The sequence below is a fragment of the Argopecten irradians genome, chromosome 8 (assembly GCF_041381155.1).
Source record: "Argopecten irradians isolate NY chromosome 8, Ai_NY, whole genome shotgun sequence".
Classification (NCBI taxonomy): Eukaryota; Metazoa; Mollusca; class Bivalvia; order Pectinida; family Pectinidae; genus Argopecten; species Argopecten irradians.
The window spans coordinates 13,113,642-13,136,726 of record NC_091141.1 but is presented as its reverse complement, the minus strand read 5'-3'; the positions used below and the strand labels follow the sequence as shown (position 1 = coordinate 13,136,726).

At 35.8% G+C, this 23,085-nt stretch overlaps 1 protein-coding gene across 1 annotated transcript; it reads left to right on the top strand.

Annotated features, from left to right (window-relative positions):
- The first annotated feature begins 18,600 nt into the window (after positions 1-18,600).
- LOC138329014 (uncharacterized) lies at positions 18,601-22,582 on the top strand. The gene is made up of 4 exons (XM_069275714.1): positions 18,601-18,619; positions 19,045-19,284; positions 21,812-21,892; positions 22,078-22,582. The coding sequence occupies exons 1-4, from the start codon at positions 18,601-18,603 to the stop codon at positions 22,557-22,559; spliced, it is 822 nt and encodes a 273-aa protein (XP_069131815.1). The 3' UTR covers positions 22,560-22,582.
- Positions 22,583-23,085: the final 503 nt, after the last annotated feature.

The window sequence follows — 23,085 nt, the reverse complement described above, 5'->3', positions numbered from 1 at the left end:
AATAAATGCAGATTGCATAACTAGGCATTAGAGACCCACTACCTTTCTGAAACGACTTTTAATTTTTAAAATGGAATATAAAACGAGATTGATATTTTTTTAGAGTTGCAAAAGTCATTAACTTGTCAATACTTCACCTGTCATCATCTTTGGAACATATTAGTGCAAATAAATTAAATGATATTTTTTTTATAACGCTGACCGTTTTTGATTCCCGCCGTCTTCCTAATTATCGGGCGTTAGTTCACTACAACTGCGCCAGACAACCAAACAGCGAAATGAATCTTCACTGTAATTAAACATAGATTACGCACGGAGTCTTGCAATTGTTTGATATTGTATTTGTATGGTTGTATTTTCTGATAGAATGTTGTTTTAAGAAACGTTTGCTTTTTGTGTCTTTTTGGGGGCCTTTAAGGGAAATACATATTTTGAGAAAGATCCATTCAGTACACTCTGAGAAATAGCGATAACAAGTACTGTTTATGAACGGAGGGACGGACGGACTGAGAAAAGGCGATAGCCATCATCTGATGGTGGGATAAAACATTCAGTGGTTTTTTTATCAAAGGTAGCGAGAGGCAGAGTATCAGCTCGCGACTGGACAAACCTTACTTACTCAGAGATTTTTGAAGTAAAGAGAAACTCGATGTCTGATCATTTAAACATTGTATAACCAAACATTGCTTAGCACCCAAATGTCATTTGATATTCAATGTATGTAACGTAGTAATCTAATTAGGCAGATAACTGTATGTCAATATAACCTTACTTTTGACACAGTTAAGAATAAACGTGGCATAAACACATTTTTTCGATTTTTAGATTTTTTCGCGAAATTCACTACATAAAAGGTACATCGATACTGCACTGTTTGTCTGGTGCAGAGTTCACGCCATATATGGAAGGCATTAGTCGTTGTCGAGCAAGGCGATTATTTGTACAAGAACCCAGAAGTAGAGACAAACAATCTGTATACGTAATACTGTATAGTTAGTTTTAGTCGCTGAAGATTAAGTTTCGCTATATTTGTGGTCAGGTAAATATCCGCGAATGAAATCGGGGAAAGTATAGATGATTACATTTTCGATATTTTAGGGGTTGCTATCAATCTCGTTATATACACCACTGGAAAATGTAATAGCAAAACGGAAGGCAGTTTAGGAGAGAAAACCCTGGATATAACGACAGTGATAGTAACCCTTGGAATATCAAGGATGCGTTTTAACGACAAATGCGCGAACCATTCTCCCCGTTTCAAGTATCTCAACCGTGAAATGTTCTCCACAAAATTAAAAAAAAATGTGAAGTACATGTATTTATATAACCCATGATCATTTGGATTAATAAAGAGACAAAAAATAATAATTTTCTGGTAAACAAATTTTATTGAAATTAAGTCACATTGAACATGACAGCTGCTAACATCATTGTACATTATAACATGTATATGATTTATAAAATACACACGTTTATGACCGTATCATCCAATTTGGACAAATCAAAGTAAGGTTTGTGATAGAAGAATATTTCGTTCAAATGATCCAGTCCCAGCTGTGATTACTCTAGCCTTGTATGTCAGCAAGACTTTCAACATACGAAAGGTACATCTTTTACAATATTGTTTCAACCCTAATAAAGCAGTGAAATTATCTAATATAAAAATGATCTGTCTTGTACATTGTCTGTGTAAAAAGTCATACCCTATATATACCATAACATTAACTACAGTGCACGTTAGTTTGTGGAAACAAGAACCAGAATTGGACCACTAGGATGTCTGTCTTCTCTTTAACTCTTAAGAATACAGGGACCTGCCACGAAATATTTTAACCAATAGTATACATACATGTATATATATTATAGTAATAAATATGTATACTGTTGGTTAAAAAAAATCGTGTCAGGTCCCTGTGCTCAAGAAGGTAGATTTGCTTATAACTATTTTTCGATGTTGTATGCTATGCTGCAATGTTGTATACAAGCAGTTGCTTTTGCCAAGTGATGGCGATGAATTTGAATCTATTCAAGCAGACAGCTTCCTCATTCGTCGATATGCTAAATAGGCAAGCTTTTTCTTCATAGCTTTTTCTCTTGCGATGGCTTGTTTACGCATGCGTATTTGCCTCGCTTTGAAGATCTTTGCGAGCCTCCAACATTGGTTGACGGAGAATGCCGTGCGGTACATCAGTGGACAAAAGAAGGCTTTCTTCTGTGTACGAATTACTTCCGGAGCCTTTGGTCTCCCCAGGGCCATGACGTCTGCTATTGTCTTGACTGGCTTGAACAATGGACTTTTAGCCGTATCACTTTCGTTAGTACCGTCTCTAATGTTTCCTGACCTAGCAAGCCCAAACTTCCCTTGATGTAGATCGCCGAACATGAAACTTTCCAGTAGTTTCGCCATCATAATCGATCTAGAATTTTGCCCGCTCCTAAAGATCTGCAATATTTCTTCGGTGATGCTTTTGGCGACATCATCAAAATAATCTGGGATGATATCTACATCAGAGAAACGGGATTCGATCCTTTTCCCCCGACGTTATTCGGGATGATGTCAGGGTAATGTGGCTCCGTCCTGCCCTGTTGTGGGGTCGAGTTTCCCTCGTCACCGATTGGATCATTATCCATAGTGGGGTAGTAGTTTACCTGGAATCTCCTGTTGGATTGTAAAAATTGGTTCAGCTATATCTGGCGATGATAAATGATTGGCTTTAATCATTGGATCGTTTGTTAATTCGCCATCTTGGAGGCCATTATCACCAACAGCCACTTTCCCGCTAATGCAATCTACCAGGAGTATGATAAAGTTAACAGCAACTAGAACAAAACACATCGACATCTGAAAGGAAAAAAATCCCAGTTACCACAAAATATTTCCATTAGCGATAAGCACACATTATGAAAGTACAGTAAAACCTGTCTTAGCGACCACCTCTATATAAAAAAAAATATCTGCTTAATAAGACCACTTTTCTGCATTTGTTTAAAATATCCAACACGAGTGTTGGTCTTTTCCCCCATTCATTATTTAAAACTTTTTATCACGCAGTACTTAATATCTATCTCTTAAAATAAGCAACTTTTACAGTTTTACGTACCCGGCCCACTATATACTTTTCGGTTGGGTCTGAAATAGTGCCTATGTATTCTATTGGAGCAGTGCCTCTGTAAACCACTCTAGCATAATTTTCAATACCTTCTTTGAAGGTTTCCAAGTATTTGATGCGTATACACGCAATTACATATTATTTTTGTCCAAAACAAACATAATTATCATTCTTAATATTTGCCGTACAGCTCACAAGACTTCAAACTTGCCGTTAAAATTTTCCCCAGAAAGACCTTCATATGTCTAATGTAAAAAAGAAATGCCTCGATGAGAATTTGATATTTTATGCGATTCAGCGAAATGCCTAGTAGCGATATAAAACAAGTACGATAAAATGGCAACAAACGTAATGTAATGGTTTGCATAATCATTACTTTGTTCCATTAGCAGTAATAGGCACCAATTGTAGCTCTTAAAGATGCTCCACCGCCGACAGAGCATAAATGACATTCATTATTTGAACAATAATTAGTGTTTAATCGTGTATACATAAGTCTAATTAACACAAAAGATAATATAAATAATTTGTTTTGCCTTTGGGTCATGAGCAATCAGTACTTCATTCCATATAGGATATAGTGCCACTGAATATTTTCGGAATGCAATTAATGATTTTTTTATATTTTAACTTGAAGTAAAATTAGAAGCTCAAACTTTTCAATGGCTGTAATGGTGTAAAGTAAGTTACGTTTGCAACTGAATAAAAATATATAATCGCCTGCTGCTGTTTTTGATAATGAAAAAATACCATTTGTCAGCGGTGGAGCATTTTTAAGACGACACCATTTTCTGTCTAAAAGTCTTGTGAGCTACGTACATTGCAGCTACCAAGATAGCAGTGTATGATGTAATTCTAGTTAGTAGTACAAAATGTGCAGAAATCAATATTAGAATACAGTCATTACTTGTAGCAAACTATATGCATTTTCAAATATAAAACCAGAGACTTGAACATTTAAATCTTTGATAGGACGTAGTGAGCGGCACTTTAAGATCTGTCTTTGCTAATAATAATATGTTATAATTTAATAATTTACCTTTATATATTACAATATGTCGCTTTTCTTTAGAAATCGATTATAAACAGTCTTAAAGCGATTTCTACATTAATTCTCTCTATCTTACCTTGGATGGATCGGTGAAGCTTTTGATGAACCAGAAAATAGTCTGACAGGCTGAGAGTACACTCCTATCGTCCGTGCTGCCGTACTGCCGTACTTACTTTACACCATTACCGCTATTGAAAAGTTTGAGCTTCTAATTTTGCTTCAAGTTAAAAATATGAAAAATAATTAATTGCATCCCGAAAAAAATCAGTGTCACTATATCCTATATGGAATGAAGTACTGATTGCGTATGCACCAAAGGCGAAACAAATTATTTATTATTATTTTTTGTGTTAATTAGACATATATATACAAAATTAAACACCAATCATTGTTCAAATGAAGAATTTCATTTATGCTCTGTCGGCGGTGGAGCATCTTTAACAAATAAGCAATAAAACAATAGTATATCCCTGTCCAAAGTCCCACTTTGTTTTACTTCTGTATTTGTTGTACAAATATTAACCTAATTAGTATGGAACCCTCATAATACGAACGTATCCGAAGGGTCTCCAGAAATTTGTAATAACCGGGTTGTACTGTATACAGGATATCGTTTTATACAAACAGTTTACATTTACATCGGTTTCTTTGACTAGTGTGTTCAACATCCTGTCTAGAATCATTGTTATTTTTGACAGGGATACAGATTCATACATCCTGTTAAGCATAAAAAGGCTGCAAACATCTTTTAACCACCTGTTGTGTTTTGACGATTTGTAACAAACACCCCCTAGTCAGCTCCCTCGCTCACACTGTACTAATTGAATTCCAGTAAATACCATGAATTACGATTTACAATGTACTTCAATGTGCTATAATGTGTGTAATGAATTAAGATCACATGCTTAGGACCTCTTTGCATATGACCCCAGTGACCTGAATTATTCATTTAACTAACTTTGTAGTCCTTCATTACACATGCTACAGACGCAACATGAGATTTCTGTAGATCTTGTTGGAACGCGAAGTCACCTTATATGGTAGATCTACTACCCGGTAAGCACAATTAATTTGTGGTAGAGAATTGATAATTTGGAATTTTGAATAAAGAAAACTTCTAAATTCCAAATTATCGACTTTCTTCTACAATGAAATCCTTCTTTCCCACTACTTTAGCTAACTGGAACAACTTGGAAGACAATATTAAATCCCTACATTTTTCTTCTTTTAAACTTGCTCTTTCCCAACCTATTTCTACTAGTCTGCCATGTTTCTTAAATTATGATGAAAGAAAGTCTAACATTATACAATACTAAAGTAAGACATCAGTGTAGTTTTCTCTGAGATTACCTTTTCTGTGTAAACTTGGCACTAGACTCTATCTGTATAAACGGTGGCAACATTTGTGAAAAAAGCTAACCATCTTTTTAGGTCATCTGACCCAAAGACCTTTTGTCATCATGCACTGTCCCTCGTCGTGCATAAAATTTTCATTCAAACGACTTCTTCTCAATAACCGAAAGGCCCAGGGTACTGATATTTGGCCTGTAGCATGCTGAAATGAAGGGCTACCAAGTTTGACCTTCATTCAAGGTCACAAGGGTCAAATAGGCTAAAATCTTTAAACAACTTCTTGTGAATAAATAAAGAGGCCTAAAGACCTGATATTGGGCCTGTGGCATTTTAAAATGAAGGGCTACCAAGTTTGTTTAAAATAAATGACATTGACCTTCATTCAAGGTTACAGGGGTCTAAAAGGCTAAAATCTTTAAATGACTTCTTCTCAAGAACCAGAAGGCCCAGGGTACTGATATTGGGCCTGTAGCATGCTGAAATGAAGGGCTACCAAGTTTGACCTTCATTCAAGATCACAGGGGTCAAATAAGCTAAAATCTTTAAACGACTTATTGTGAATAAATAAAGAGGCCTAGAGACCTGAAATTAGGCCTGTGGCATTTTAAAATGAAGGGCTACCAAGTTTGTTTAAATAAATGACCTTGACCTTCATTCAAGGTCACAGGGGTCTAAAAGGCTAAAATCTTTAAATGACTTCTTCTCAAGAACCAGAAGGCCCAGGGTACTGATACTTGGCCTGTAGCATGCTAAAATGAAGGGCTACAAAGTTTGACCTTCATTTAAGATCACAGGGGTCAAATAGGCTAAAATCTTTAAACAACTTCTTGTGAATAAATAAAGAGGCCTAGAGACCTGATATTGGGCCTATGGCATTTTAAAATGAAGGGCTACCAAGTTTGTTTAAATAAATGACCTTGACCTTCATTCAAGGTCACAGGGGTCTAAAAGGCTAAAATCTTTAAATGACTTCTTCTCAAGAACCAGAAGGCCCAGGGTACAGATATTGGGCATGTAGCATTCTGGGATGAAAGGCTACCAAGTTTGTTTAAATGAATGACCTTGATCTTCAGTGAAGACACAGGGTTCAAATAGGTTTAAATCTTTAAACTTCTTCTTGTGAATAACTAAGAGGTCTAGAGTCATGATATTGTTGGCCTGTGACATGCTGGGATGAAGCCATGAAGCGATACTATGTTTGTTCAAATGAATGACCTTGATTTTCATTTTAAGGTCAAATAGGCAGATATCTTTAAACAACTTCTTGTGAATAACTAAGAGGCCTAGAGACATGATATTGGACCTGGACATGCTTGATGAATGACTACCAAATTTGTTCAAATGTATGACTTTGAACTTCATTCAAGGTCACAGGGGTCAAATAGGCTAAAATCTTTAAAATTCATCAAATATATCAGAACCTGAACTTCTTCAATTCAAAGAGTTCCACAACTATATTCTTTGAGGTGTAATGTATTGTGCCAATAGTCAAATGACCGTTAAGGCCCATGGGCATCTTGTTTGAATGTCAGAATTACGCTACTGCCCATCCATATATGCTCCAAGTTTTTAATGACATGTATACATGTTAATTTAAAATTATTACCTTATATTATCATTTGGTCGGGACTAACACTGTGTGTGGATTATTCACTGCATACGCATAATTAGAGTACAAGGCAATGATGTATTATCAAAACTTATTATAATATTACGCAGGAAATTTTGCATATGTTTGGTGTTGTAACCTCGTCTTAGTCTAACGATATATATTTTCTTTATTAATGTTTTTATGAAACCAGGTAGTTGTCTTAAACCGTTATCTTTGCATACCAATTATGCAATTTAGAAACAGGCGAAAAAAAAAGAAAAAAAAAACCATAAAGTAGATAAAGATGACTTCGATTGATTTGGAACGAGAATGAAATAACAGTAACAAACGCCAATTGTCAAGCTTTAGGATCACACTGACTGCCTAGTACATGTATTTCTAACTAATTTGAAATAAGAACCTTAATTTATTCTCAGAAACAGTGATGATAGAAATTGAAAAAAAAAATCCCTTTCTGTGAGAAGCAAAAACAAAATTTTATTGTCAAAATCCAAGATGGCAGGCAGTCTGTCGGTCATCTTCTCAGATCCGTCCCAAAATGCAATATGCATCTAGGCGAAACTAACTATGAAAAGATAATTATACCTTATAGTACTTTTTGAGAAATAACATTTAACAAAATTCAATTGTCAAAATACAAGATGGGTGTCAGTTGGTCATCATTTCCGATTCGTATAAAATATATGCAGATTGCATAACTAGGCATTAGAGGCCCACTACCTTTCTGTTCAAAACGACTTTTAATTTTTAAAATGGAATGTAAAAACGAGATTGATATTTTTTTAGAGTTGCAAAAGTCATTAACTTGTCAATACTTCACCTGTCATCATCTTTGGAACATATTAGTGCAAATAAATTAAATGATATTTTTTATAACGCTGACCGTTTTTGATTACCGCCGTCTTCCTAATTATCGGGCGTTAGTTCCCTACAACTGCGCCAGACACCCAAACAGCGAAATGAATCTTCACTGTTAACATAGATTACGCACGGAGTCTTGCAATTGTTTGATATTGTATTTGTATGGTTGTATTTTCTGATAGAATGTTGTTTTAAGAAACGTTTGCTTCTTGTGTCTTTTTTTGGGGCCTTTAAGGGAAATACATATTTTGAGAAAGATTTATTCAGTACACTCTGAGAAATAGCGATAACTAGTACTGTTTATGAACGGAGGGACGGACGGACTGACAAAAGGCGATAGCCATCATCTGATGGTGGGATAAAACATTCAGTGGTTTTTTTATCAAAGGTTAGCGAGAGGCAGAGTATCAGCTCGCGACTGGACAAACCTTACTTACTCAGAGATTTTTGAAGTAAAGAGAAACTCGATGTCTGATCATTTAAACATGGTAACCAAACATTGCTTAGCACCCAAATGTCATTTGATATTCAATGTATGTAACGTAGTAATCTAATTAGGCAGATAACTGTATGTCAATATAACCTTACTTTTGACACCGTTAAGAATAAACGTGGCATAAACACATTTTTTTTCGATTTTTAGATTTTCTCGCGAAATTCACTACATAAAAGGTACATCGATACTGCACTGTTTGTCTGGTGCAGAGTTCACGCCATATATGGAAGGCATTAGTCGTTGTCGAGCAAGGCGATTATTTGTACAAGAACCCAGAAGTAGTGACAAACAATGTCATCCCAATCTGTATACGTAACACTGTATAGTTGGTTTTAGTCGCTGAAGATTAAGTTTCGCTATATTTGTGGTCAGGTAAATATCCGCGAATGAAATGGGGGAAAGTATAGATGATTACATTTTCGATATTCCAGGGGTTGCTATCAATCTCGTTATATACACCACTGGAAAATGTAATAGCAAAACGGAAGGCAGTTTAGGAGAGAAAACCCTGGATATAACGACAGTGATAGTAACCCTTGGAATATCAAGGATGCGTTTAACGACAAATGCGCGAACCATTCTCCCCGTTTCAAGTATCTCAACCGTGAAATGTTCTCCACAAAATTAAACAAATGTTAAGTATTTATATAACCCATGATCATTTGGAATAATAAAAGAGACAAAAAATAATAATTTTCTGGTAAATAAATTTTATTGAAATTAAGTCACATTGAACATGACAGCTGCTAACATCATTGTACATTATAACATGTATATGATTTATAAAATACACACGTTTATGACCGTATCATCCAATTTGGACAAATCAAAGTCAGGTTTGTGATAGAAGAATATTTCGTTCAAACGATCCAGTCCCATCTGTGATTACTCTAGCCTTGTATGTCAGCAAGACTTTCAACATACGAAAGGTACATCTTTTACAATATTGTTTACACCCTAATAAAGCAGTGAAATTATCTAATATAAAAATGATCTGTCTTGTACATTGTCTGTGTAAAAAGTCATACCCTATATATACCATAACATTAACTACAGTGCGCGTTAGTTTGTGGAAACAAGAACCAGAATTGGACCACTAGGATGTCTGTCTTTTCTTTAACTCTTAAGAATACAGGGACCTGACACGAAATTTTTTAACCAATAGCATACATACATGTATATATATTATAGTAATAGATAGGTATACTGCTGGTTAAAAAAAATCGTGCCAGGTCCCTGTGCTCAAGAAGGTAGATTTGCTTATAACTATTTTTCGATGTTGTATGATATGCTGCAATGTTGTATACAAGCAGTTGCTTTTGCCAAGTGATGGCGATGAATTTGAATCTATTCAAGCAGACAGCTTCCTCATTCGTCGATATGCTAAATAGGCAAGCTTTTTCTTCATAGCTTTTTCTCTTGCGATGGCTTGTTTACGCATGCGTATTTGCCTCGCTTTGAAGATCTTTGCGAGCCTCCAACATTGGTTGACGGAGAATGCCGTGCGGTACATCAGTGGACAAAAGAAGGCTTTCTTCTGTGTACGAATTACTTCCGGAGCCTTTGGTCTCCCCAGGGCCATGACGTCTGCTATTGTCTTGACTGGCTTGAACAATGGACTTTTAGCCGTATCACTTTCGTTAGTACCGTCTCTAATGTTTCCTGACATGGTAAGCCCAAACTTCCCTTGATGTAGATCGCCGAACATGAAACTTCCCAGTAGTTTCGCCATCATAATAGATCTAGAATCTTGCCCGCTCCTAAAGATCTGCAATATTTCTTCGGTGATGCTTTTGGCGACATCATCAACATAATCTTGGATGATATCTACATCAGAAACGGGATTCGATCCTTTCCCCCCGACGTTATTCGGGATGATGTCAGGGTAATGTGGCTCCGTCCTGCCCTGTTGTGGGGTCGAGTTTCCCTCGTCACCGATTGGACTATTGGCCATAGTACGATAGTAGTCACCTGGAATCTCCTGTTGGATTGTAAAAATTGGTTCAGCTATATCTGGCGATGATAAATGATTGACTTTAATCATTGGATCGTTTGTTAATTCGCCATCCTGGAGGCCATTATCACCAACAGCCACTTTCCCGCTAATGCAATCTACCAGGAGTATGATAAAGTTAACAGCAACTAGAACAAAACACATCGACATCTGAAAGGAAAAAAATCCCAGTTACCACAAAATATTTCCATTAGCGATAAGCACACATTATGAAAGTACAGTAAAACCTGTCTTAGCGACCACCTCTATATAAAAAAATATCTGCTTAATAAGACCACTTTTCTGCATTTGTTTAAAATATCCAACACGAGTGTTGGTCTTTTCCCCCATTCATTATTTAAAACTTTTTATCACGCAGTACTTAATATCTATCTCTTAAAATAAGCAACTTTTACAGTTTTACGTACCCGGCCCACTATATACTTTTCGGTTGGGTCTGAAATAGTGCCTATGTATTCTATTGGAGCAGTGCCTCTGTAAACCACTCTAGCATAATTTTCAATACCTTCTTTGAAGGTTTCCAAGTATTTGATGCGTATACACGCATTTACATATTATTTTTGTCCAAAATGTAAAATGTATGTTTAATGTAAAAAAAGAAATGCCTCGATGAGAATTTGATATTTTATGCGATTCAGCGTGATTGCCTAGTAGCGATATAAAACAAGTACGATAAAATGGAAACAAACGTAATGTAATGGTTTGCATAATTATTACTTTGTTCCATTAGCAGTAATAGGCACCAATTGTAGCTCTTAAAGATGCTCCACCGCCGACAGAGTATAAATGATATTCATTATTTGAACAATAATTAGTGTTTAATCGTGTATACATAAGTCTAATTAACACAAAAGATAATATAAATAATTTGTTTTGCCTTTGGGTCATGAGCAATCAGTACTTCATTCCATATAGGATATAGTGCCACTGAATATTTTCGGAATGCAATTAATGATTTTTTTTATATTTTAACTTGAAGTAAAATTAGAAGCTCAAACTTTTCAATGGCGGTAATGGTGTAAAGTAAGTTACGTTTGCAACTGAAGAAAAATACTAAATCATCTGCTCCTGTTTTTGATAATGAAAAAATACCATTTGTCAGCGGTGGAGCATCTTTAAGACGGCACCATTTTCTGTCTAAAAGTCTTGTGAGCTACATTGCAGCTACCAAGATAGCAGTGTATGATGTAATTCTAGTTAGTAGTACACAATGTGCAGGAATCAATATTAAAATACAGTCATACTTGTAGCAAACTATATGCATTTTCAAATATAAAACCAGAGACTTGAACATTTAAATCTTTGATAGGACGTAGTGAGCGGCACTTTAAGATCTGTCTTTGCTACAATAATATGTTTTAATTTAAATATCTACCTGTATAATTGCCGCCTAATAATTTATTTTTATATTACAATATGTCGCTTTTCTTTAAAAATCGATTATAAACAGTCTTAAGGCGATTTCTACATTAATTCTATATCTATCTTACCTTGGATGGATCGGTGAAGCTTTTGATGATGAACAGGCTGAAAACTCCTATCGTCCGTGCTGCCGTACTTTCTAGGAAAGCTGCCCTTTATACCAGCAGTAAAACGGAAGTTTGTCTTGTTGTTCACAGATATCTAGTGATGACAGTTTTATAGCGACCAACTGCTTGATAAAGTGATAGAAAATCTAAGCACTTATCGGAACATCATGTTTTAGACAAAGCGATTACACCGGAAATTGTTTTCTCGAAATTTCTGTAAAACACAGCATGATAGATCTATAACGTGGGAGGACATCGAACTCCCGCTGTTATTACAGATTATTGGGAAATTATTTGTTATGTGGTAAACATAACAGTTGACACGGCGTTAACATAGTTTGTGAGTGTAAAGGGATAGGGATCTATAACTGATATGCAGGGGCGTAGGAAGCGGGGGGGGGGGGGGGGTGGGGGTGTAGGGGGGCAAACATGTCTTTTTGCACACACACCAAACATGTCTTTTTGCACACACACAAACACACACCATTTTCGCCGATTGAAATGTTCTAAAAATGCACATTTGAAAGAAAAAAGGGTCCTCCTGTACATTTTTGTACTTCATTTTAGAAAATTTTCCGCTGCGCGGCGCGTTTCTTAAAACATTCAAATTCAAGCACGTAATGCTCAAACTTTTAATAATGAAAATTCAGTACACAGGAACTATGCTTAAAAAATCCACCAAGGGATTATACTATTTCCAAAAAAAATTCTTTTCTTAAAAGATTATTTTGTTTATATGTCTTCAATTCATTATTATTTTTAGTTACACAACAATGTGCCGATGTGTGTAATTTTTTTTCTCGGGGGAGACCCCCGGACCCCCCAAACAAATTTCCGACCCCAAATTTCGCAAAACCCCAAACAAAAATTCAAAAAAACACAAAATATCACGCCTTCGGTGCTCACAAATTCATCAAAAACCTCATCTCAGCCATTCTAAATCTTAATTTTTTCCCGGGGGAAACCAACGAACCCCCCTCCCCCCCCCCCCCCCCCCAAACACCAAAATATCGCGTCTTCGGCGATCGCAAATTCAACAAAATGCATCGTAAAACTCATCTCCGCCATTATAAAACGTAATTTTTCCCCGGGGGAGACCCCTCGGACCCCCAAAACAACAATATCTCGCGCCAGCGGATCTTTCAAATTCAACAAAATGCATCGTAAAACTTATCTCTGCCATCCTAAATCGTACATTTTTCCCGGGGGAGACCCCGGTCCCCCAAACACCAAAATCTCGCGCCTTCGGCGCTCGCAAAATCATCAAAATGCATCGTAAAACTCATCTCGGTTCTCTTTCAGATTCCTGAATATTGTCTGGTTATAGAATTCGCACCCTCGATACTCCAGGAATTACTATCACTGTCTTATGATATATGGATAGTAATAGTGATAGTAACCCCTGGAATATCGCGGATGTAGAATTCAATAATGATAAATGACTGGCTAAGTCGAGATTTTAATGAGTGTCAACAAAATGTTGAGCAGGGGGTTGTTCTGATAAAAGTGTTTTCAGGCATCATATCGTTGAAAGAAATTTTCATTGAAAATATTTTATTTAGAAATGGGCCGTGTAAGATAGATATCTTAAGAACCGAACTTCACAAATCCAATACAAATGTATTTACATGAACAAATTTCAAAACATATCTATATTCTAATACTATATACTCTAATACTGTATCCAATACAAATGTGTTTGCATAAAAAAACTTCAAAACATATCATCTATATTCTCATACTATATACTCTAATACTGTATCCAATACAAATGTGTTTGCATAAAAAACTTCAAAACATATCATCTAGATATTCTCATACTATATACTCTAATACTGTAATGTTGTTAGTTTCGCGGGTGTAATATTCGCGGGGGTTTATTTTCTCGAATTATCTTTTAAAGTCCCAATTTTATGACAGGCTATGATATGTCAAAAAAAACAACAACATGATTTTGATAAATTTTGCGAGGTATTAAATTTCGCGATTTTGGATGGACTCGCGAATTATCGAAATTAAACTCCCTCGAATATTAGCAACGATATAGTATTTAATTAATAAGGACTTAAACAATTAAAATATGAATTTTAACCCTGTGATATTTTGACCTCTGAAATTATAAATTACCAGGATAGGATATTCTGATTAGCATACACTATGCAGCTGACCCTAAAGTATCATCATGCAAACTATTTTGCTTATCACTGAGTCCAAAGTGATACTCCTTCATTTAGAAAAATCCATTCTTTACTCTCTGACGAGACTGAGTGGTGGCAAGAGTTATAAGAGGACAGACGGACAAACGGAAGCCCACAGACGAAATGATGGTGGGCTAATTAGTACAACCTAACAAACTGTTGATATTGATAGACTGAATAATATGAATGTGGGTGTTGGTAAAAAATAACGTAACATTGACCAGACGGTGTTTTAGGGTTTTTGTTTTGCTGTACGTATAGGGTTTTTGTTTTGCTGTACGTATTGTGTTTGATCGTGGCAAATTAAAATACTCCTTAATTGTAAAAAAGAGAACACGTGGCATTTTTTTGTTTTGTTCTTTTTGTTTTGTTTTATGATACTAGTTGATGGTGACTTTAAACCACTTGATATATTTAAAGATATGTGATGAATAGAAAATGACAGTTCTGCGTCACGTACCCAGTCCTTCCCCCTACACGGTGGGGAATCACGTGGTCTGTAGTTGGTGTGTTACACGAAACAAAATGGCGGCCAAAATGGCGCCCGCCAGCAGTTTTGCCAGAAAAGGAGGTAATTCATTGAAAATACCCTTTATATCGGCATTTTATAGTGACGAGCATATGCTATACATTATTCTAGACAAACCGATACCTTAGTTGTAACATTCTGATTTTATAGACGAGTGACATATGCTATACATTATTCTAGACAAACCGATACCTTAGTTGTAACATTCTGACCAAAGTTTTGAATCGGAACGATTTTGCTCGTAGTAGAATTGGTAGTATACACGAACATACATGCTTTTCGTACGTTTTCTGTGTAAAACCTTAAAACTCTGTTTTTATTGTTATTGATAAACAGTCCAAGAGAAGTCATTGAAACTTTGTGTACTTGGAATAAAACATTTAATTTTTGTATACATAAGATCTACAAACTTTATTATAATCAGACTAATAGAATGTACATGCACAGGCATTTGGTTCTATAAAATGCCGTGACACCGTACGTATTACTCTATATACAGAAAAATATCTATAGAACAAAACCTGTGCTATATATATATCTAAGTCTATGCATTTCTGCACATTTCGATGTATACGCTTCATAAATGTATATCTACATACCTGTGTGTATCAAAAGAGGTTTCAATTCCTGTCCGTTAATGAATATACAACAAGAAACTCATAATCTTTGGAGAATTTATGTCTGAACGGAATGAGTTTTGCTTAAAGAGAGTTTCGTCAACAAATATCTAACCTTTATTCCGCCATCTTGCGCCGGTAGTAGCCGGCGATTCCAAAACCGGCTGATTTGGCGTACGCCGGTCGCGCAACCGGGGCACTTTTTCTTTGAATCGAGTGACTTTGCCGCCTCGGCGGGTCGCCGGCGGGCGCCCGCTCTTGACGAATCGAGCAGGGGTCTTCTTTATGTATATGTGGAGGGTCCGGTACTATTTTTATCCGATGCGTATCGCGTCAGTCCTACTGTAATCCTAATATGTCGAGACGTGTTCGTTTTCATCATGGTTATTTTAGTGTTTTTCGGTGAATTTTCCATAGCATGAGAAGCACTATGTCATCTTATATAAACACTTTCAGTTACTCTATTTTCATTTCTCATTCATGAGTTAAAAGGATCACTCGGAAGACATATATTTTGACTTAAATAACCCAATTAGCTATGCAGGACCAGAAAAGAAAGGTATCTAAAGAAAGAAGAGAAAATACAAGGTTGGTCTTTATGCCATTCGTCGCTTCCTTCAGTACATTGACGTCTATACATGTAGCTTACAGCGTCCACTGGCGTTGCAATTTAAGACTAGGGAAGTAATATCTCAAGGTATCGATGTCTTATGGGACGTAGACCTTGCCGATGTGTCCAACCCTGCAAAGAAAACGATGGAGTGCGATGTTTATTTGTTGCCATTGATGTGTTTACACGTCATTTATGGGTGATTCTATTGAAAAATAAACACACCACGAGTCCATCATAGACGGATTCCAGACAATATTCAGCCAAGAAAGAAAACCAGAAGAATTGAGATCAGACCCAGGTAACGAATGGAAAAATAGATGGGTCAAACAGTATCTAGACAAAAAGGAGTACAACATTATGTCATCAATAACCCTACACAGGCAAACTATGCCGAAAGAGTAATCAGAACATTGAAAATGCTGATGTACCGCTATTTCACTCACAATCGGACTCACCACTACTTGGACGTTTTATAGGACATTGTCAGGAATAACAATGACCGACCTCACAGCGCTTTAGATGGGAAATCACCCGATGATATCGTAAAGTCGAACGAAACACTCTTGTGGAAACCCTTATAAACGACGATTCTAAGAGGCCAGGAAGGGTGAGCAGAAAAACAACGACAAAGTCTTTCAAGTACAAAGTAGGTGATGTGGTGCGCATCTCGAGTACAAGACGAAGTTTCAAAGAGATTATGAGCAAAAATGGATAAAAACACGATACTTGCGCCAAGGAATATACAAAATTGTAGATTATGATGGAGATCCAATAACAGGAACGTTCTACAATAGCGAGCTGCAAATGGTTGAGAAAAAATATATGGAATAAAAGAAGTTTACGTGAAATGGCTCGGCTATCCTAAGAAATTCAATTGTTGGATAAAAGCAGGCGACGTGCAAAGCCTCTTTTTGCAGCTTCGATTTTTTGCCGCTTCGTTCCTAATCATTAATTGCATCCCAAGAAACTATTACTCATATTACTCCTGGAATTTAGAATTTCCTCATCATAAATAACACTGAAAATATGGTATTTCGATGTTAAAATCTTCAATTTTCATTTTCATGAAAGATGTAAAATTATTTTGACAGGTTCCCGCAAAGGAGTTTATGAATCCAATGAAGTGAATTTGAGAATACTTCTCATTCACATAATCAATTATTTAGGGCAGAAATAATGCAGTGTATTTAGTAGGGTATAGGTATGTAATGCACATTATTTAGTAGGGTATAGGTATGTAATGCACATTATTCATTTCTTTTTATTTTAAGCACCATATACATTTATAATAATTATTTATATATTAGTAACTCGTACACATCTTCGTCGACAATTTTAAATATATATATGCCAAATTCTGATCTATTTGTATGTTTACATGAAAAATGACCATGTTTGCTTTATACGACTTGATGCTACCATCCATTCACCCATCCACCCTACCGCGTGCCCCGCCCAGCTGACAATAAAACGTTTAACTAATTAAGGATTAACTTGGATATAATTTTATGTTATGGAGTTATAACACAAACATCTGAGTATAGTCTAAATAAACCGCGAAGCAGTTTACTAACGATAATCTATTTAAACTTTCGAAATCATTTTGGGATTATTTTCTTCAATGAAATCATTACACCATTATATCAGCCAATCAGAAGCGACGTTACAAACGGCGACGCTATTTTTTCCTTTATGGGCTGATTTTTAAGTCAATGAAAATGCTTGTTACAAGCAAAACTGAATTTGTACATGATAATCTAATCCACACATGGAAGTCTTGTTTGCATTATGTGATTTCTGGATTTTAGAAAAGATGTTTTTATAGTCATTTTGAAAATCAGTAATGACCAATGTCTTCCAGATATGAAATTGTATTTGTTCAAGCTACATTTATGAAAATGAAATTAACTTTTGAAATGATCTCTGTTCATATCTGCGTTACAGATTGGGGCGGGTCCACATTCGTTCGCTGGGGCTGGACAGACTGCCCCACTCATGTGACAAAGATCGTTTATTCCGGTATGTTTGTCTGGAAAAGAGGTTTCGCCTGTAATTCAGGAAATCTGTCACTCACTGGATGAGAATGACTTACACGGAAGAGCTTTTTGAAGTCACTTGATGATTCAAACCATTGAATGTGTAAGATTTAAGGAGTGGAGAGCGAATGCCATATTGCTGTAATGCATTTAGAATTCCAGAAACTACTAGGCCTACTGCGTACCTATTCTCTCACAGGTTATGCAGGCGGTTTCTGGTCTAGTCATACAAGAGCTGCACAGCTTACCCTCTCTGTCTACCTCCTGATCCAGAATGGTTAAACACAACAATCGTACCAGACACTTCTACTGGACAACTTTACAGAGAAGCGGAGTACAGGTCACCCAATACTCCGTTTGGGTTGAACTTGAACAACGAAGAAGTTGTGAGGTCTGTAGCCTCAATCCTTTCGTTCCTCTGTGACGATACCGGCGAGGACGAAGCGTTCGGCGGGTCATTGACCTCCGGGTACTACGGCCACCCGGCCAGCTGTTGAATGAGAATGGCCAGGCTGTCAACGGAGGTGCAATGATAACGGTCTTTTATTTTATGTGGTCAAGGCATTTTGTGGCTCCCTGAGATGTCCCCATACGTGCAAGGTAAATTTGTAGCTTGTGTGGTTTGCATGAAGTAAGATCCGCTTGAAGCTTCTAATTTCATATTATTTCTAAATATCTAAACTTGCCTTCAAAACAAAGCCTATCAAAATTAATTCCATATATTCAACTGGATGGACGCAGATATTATTAGTCTCGTTTTACTCTACCAAATTATTGTTTGTAAATACATGCGCGCTTGATCGCTTGAAAGACATCTATGACCTTGACAAAACCATTTACAGTGGGATTTGTTTTGTACTTTCCATCAGGCAGCACTCCCACAGTTTGACAACATACCTCGGATTGCGATAACCTTTTCGCCTACCATTGTTTCCGCTTGGCCTGGAAAGATCAACAGTAAGTACAGAAAATGTTTCTAAGAAGCATTATACTCTGTATATTGTTTATATGTACAAATTGTGAAGACAATCCTAAGAAGAGGATACTCCTGAGTGACCCTGCCTACGTCCAGCAACAGCTGACCCACCTACAGAGCGAACTACAAACACTTCAGGCGACGGTACTGTCCCAAACTTCACAGCTACAATCACATCAGGACACGATTCACAAACAAAACGAAGAAATGCAGACCATGAAGGCTACGGTACAGTCTCAGACTAATGAAATATCATCTCTAAAACATCAATTGATCCAGGCAGAAAATGGTAAAATGTATTTTAGCTATTACATGTAATGTAATTGCCTGTAAATGCAAATTCATGCATGATAAATGCAGCGTAGCAATTAAGATCAGCATACAATGTATATTTGGTCGTTTTGTTGTCCCCATATCTGTGCATTTAATGCCATAGATTGACCCTCATTTAACATGTAGTAATCAAAACGAGCTTTTCTATATTCTCCTATAACATACATTATGTTGCACATTTTGTTTGCACAAGCATCTCGGCAAATATATCGACAAAACAAGACACATAGTTAGTCATAATAATGCATATAAATAATTTATAAAACTTACTATATCATAATATATAGGGATACAGAATGTCATTATAGTTTTCCATACAAAGAAATCAAGGATACAGAATGTCATTATAGTTTTCAATACAAAGGAATCAAGGATACAAAATGTCATTATAGTTTTCAATACAAAGGAATCAAGGATACAGAATGTCATTATAGTTTTCAATACATAGGAATCAAGGATACAGAATGTCATTATAGTTTTCAATACAAAGGAATCAAGGATACAGAATGTCATTATAGTTTTCAATACAAAGGAATCAAGGATACAGAATGTCATTATAGTTTTCAATACAAAGGAATCAAGGATACAGAATGTCATTATAGTTTTCAATACATATAGGAATCAAGGATACAGAATGTCATTATAGTTTTCAATACAAAGGAATCAAGGATACAAAATGTCATAATAGTTTTCCATACATATAGGAATCAAGGATACAGAATGTCATTATAGTTTTCTATACATATAGGAATCAAAGATACAGAATGTCATTATAGTCATTATAGTTTTCAATACATATAGGAATCAAGGATACAGAATGTCATTATAGTTTTCAATACATATAGGAATCAAAGATACAGAATGTCATTATAGTTTTCAATACATATAGGAGTCAAGGATGCAGAATGTCATTATAGTTTTCAATACAAAGGAATCAAGGATACAGAATGTCATTATAGTTTTCAATACATATAGGAGTCAAGGATGCAGAATGTCATCATAGTTTTCAATACAAAGGAATCAAGGATACAAAATGTCATAATAGTTTTCAATACATATAGGAATCAAGGATACAGAATGTCATTATAGTTTTCTATACATATAGGAATCAAAGATACAGAATATCATTATAGTCATTATAGTTTTCAATACATATAGGAATCAAGGATACAGAATGTCATTATAGTTTTCAATACATATAGGAATCAAAGATACAGAATGTCATTATAGTTTTCAATACATATAGGAGTCAAGGATAAAGAATGTCATTATAGTTTTCAATACAAAGGAATCAAGGATACAGAATGTCATTATAGTTTTCAATACAAAGGAATCTAGGATACAGAATGACATTATAGTTTTCAATACATATAGGAATCAAGGATACAGAATGTCATTATAGTTTTCAATACAAAGGAATCAAGGATGCAGAATGTCATTATAGTTTTCAATACATATAGGAATCAAGGATACAAAATGTCATTATAGTTTTCCATACATATAGGAATCAAGGATACAGAATATCATTATAGTTTTTAATACATAGGAGTCAAGGATACAGAATGTCATTATAGTTTTCCATACAAAGGAATCGAGGATACAGAATGTCATTATAGTTTTCAATTCATATAGGAATCAAGGATACAGAATGTCATTATAGTATTCAATATATATAGGAATCAAGGATACAGAATGTCATTATAGTTTTCAATACATATAGGAATCAAGGATACAGAATGTCATTATAGTTTTCAATACATATAGGAATCAAGGATACAGAATGTCATTATAGTTTTCAATACATATAGGAATCAAAGATACAGAATGTCATTATAGTTTTCAATACATATAGGAGTCAAGGATAAAGAATGTCATTATAGTATTCAATACATATAGGAATCAAGGATACAGAATATCATTATAGTTTTCCATACAAAGGAATCAAGGGATACAGAATGTTATTATAGTTTTCAATACATATAGGAGTCAAGGATGCAGAATGTCATTATAGTTTTCAATACAAAGGAATCAAGGATACAAAATGTCATAATAGTTTTTCAATACATATAGGAATCAAGGATACAGAATGTCATTATAGTTTTCTATACATATAGGAATCAAAGATACAGAATATCGTTCATTATAGTTTTCCATAAGTCAAAATTCCCTAATGTCCATTATAGTTTTTTCAATACAAAGGAATCTAGGATAGTTTTCAAGGATACAGAATGTCTTATAGTTTTTTCAATATACATTATAGTTTACAATTCATATAGGAATCAAGGATACAGAATGTCCAATATATATATGGAATCAAGGATACAGGAATGTCAATTATAGTTTTTTCAATACATATAGGAATCAAGGATAAGAATGACTTATTATATTATTCAATACATATAGGAATCAAGGATACAGAATGTCCATTATATTTTCAATACATATAGTGAACAAAGATACAGAAAGGCCCCCCCTATTAATAGTTTTCAATAAAGCCGGGTCCACCTTCGTTCGCTGGGGGCGGACCGACTGTCCTGTCAATGTAACAGAGCTCGTGTATTCTGGTATGTTCAACCATCTTTTCTTTAGTAAATAATATTTCCATATGATGATGCTAAAATTCCTAACCAAAATATAATTAGAAATGTTAATCGTGCAAATTGTATGACGTTAGCAGCCACGAACCGTGGTATTCAATGTCAGATTGGTCACACATAACACGACATCACTTATCCTATCTTCCATTTAGGTTATGCCGGCGGTTCCTGGTACAATCACCAAGGAGCTGCAGCAGGACATCTGTGTCTGCCATCTGATCCAGAATGGTTAAATACCACGGTGGTACCAGACGACGACACAGGGCGAATTTACGGGGCAGAATACCAAGGAAATATGGGACACACTATGTTCGGTTCTACTCGTGACGAAGACGTCCCCTGTGCGGTCTGTAGACCTACATTCTTTGCCTCCTCTTTGATGATACCAGCCAGAAAGACATGCTACAGCGGCTGGACGAAGGCGTACAGCGGGACATTAGTCTCCGGGGACTACGACCACCCAGCTGCTACCGAGTACGTGTGTATGGATGAGAATGACGAGCCCATTGTTGGTGGAGCGGATCGAAATGATAACGGTCTTTTGTTTTATGGGGTCAAGGCATTCTGTGGCTCCCTGAGGTGTCCTCCATACAAGCAGGATGCATTTATAGCCTGTGTAGTTTGCATGAAATAAAAACATAAGTGTTTCGCAGTAAACAGATCTGTATTTATTCTTTCCTAAAAGACCTGATACGAGACGGGTAACAAACCAAATATATGTATTCATTCGATTAGTCACTTTTTAGATGTTTCATGTGGCTAACGTTTAGAATATGACAAAGAAACGTTGCACAAATTTGCTTACCTCCTTTGTGTCAATTGAATAAGCCGATACCATTATTGAAACATATATATCCAAATGTCTGGGCCAAAGAGTTCAAAATGTAATCAGTTTAATAACAAATCAAGATCAAATAATATCTGCTGATGCTATTGTTTTACAGTTTACAAAAATTTACTACTTGTGTGTAATTAGCTCAGATTACTGCCCAGTGTATGTTTCAAACTTATGTCAGGAAGCCTTTTGATACCGCAACCGAGAGATGGAGGGCTAGTGGAATCATCGTCCATGTCAAGCCACTCGGTTAGTACAGTATAATATGCAATTTTACATTGTATGTAGATGTTGAGAGTTTGTGTTACAATGTCAGACACTTTCA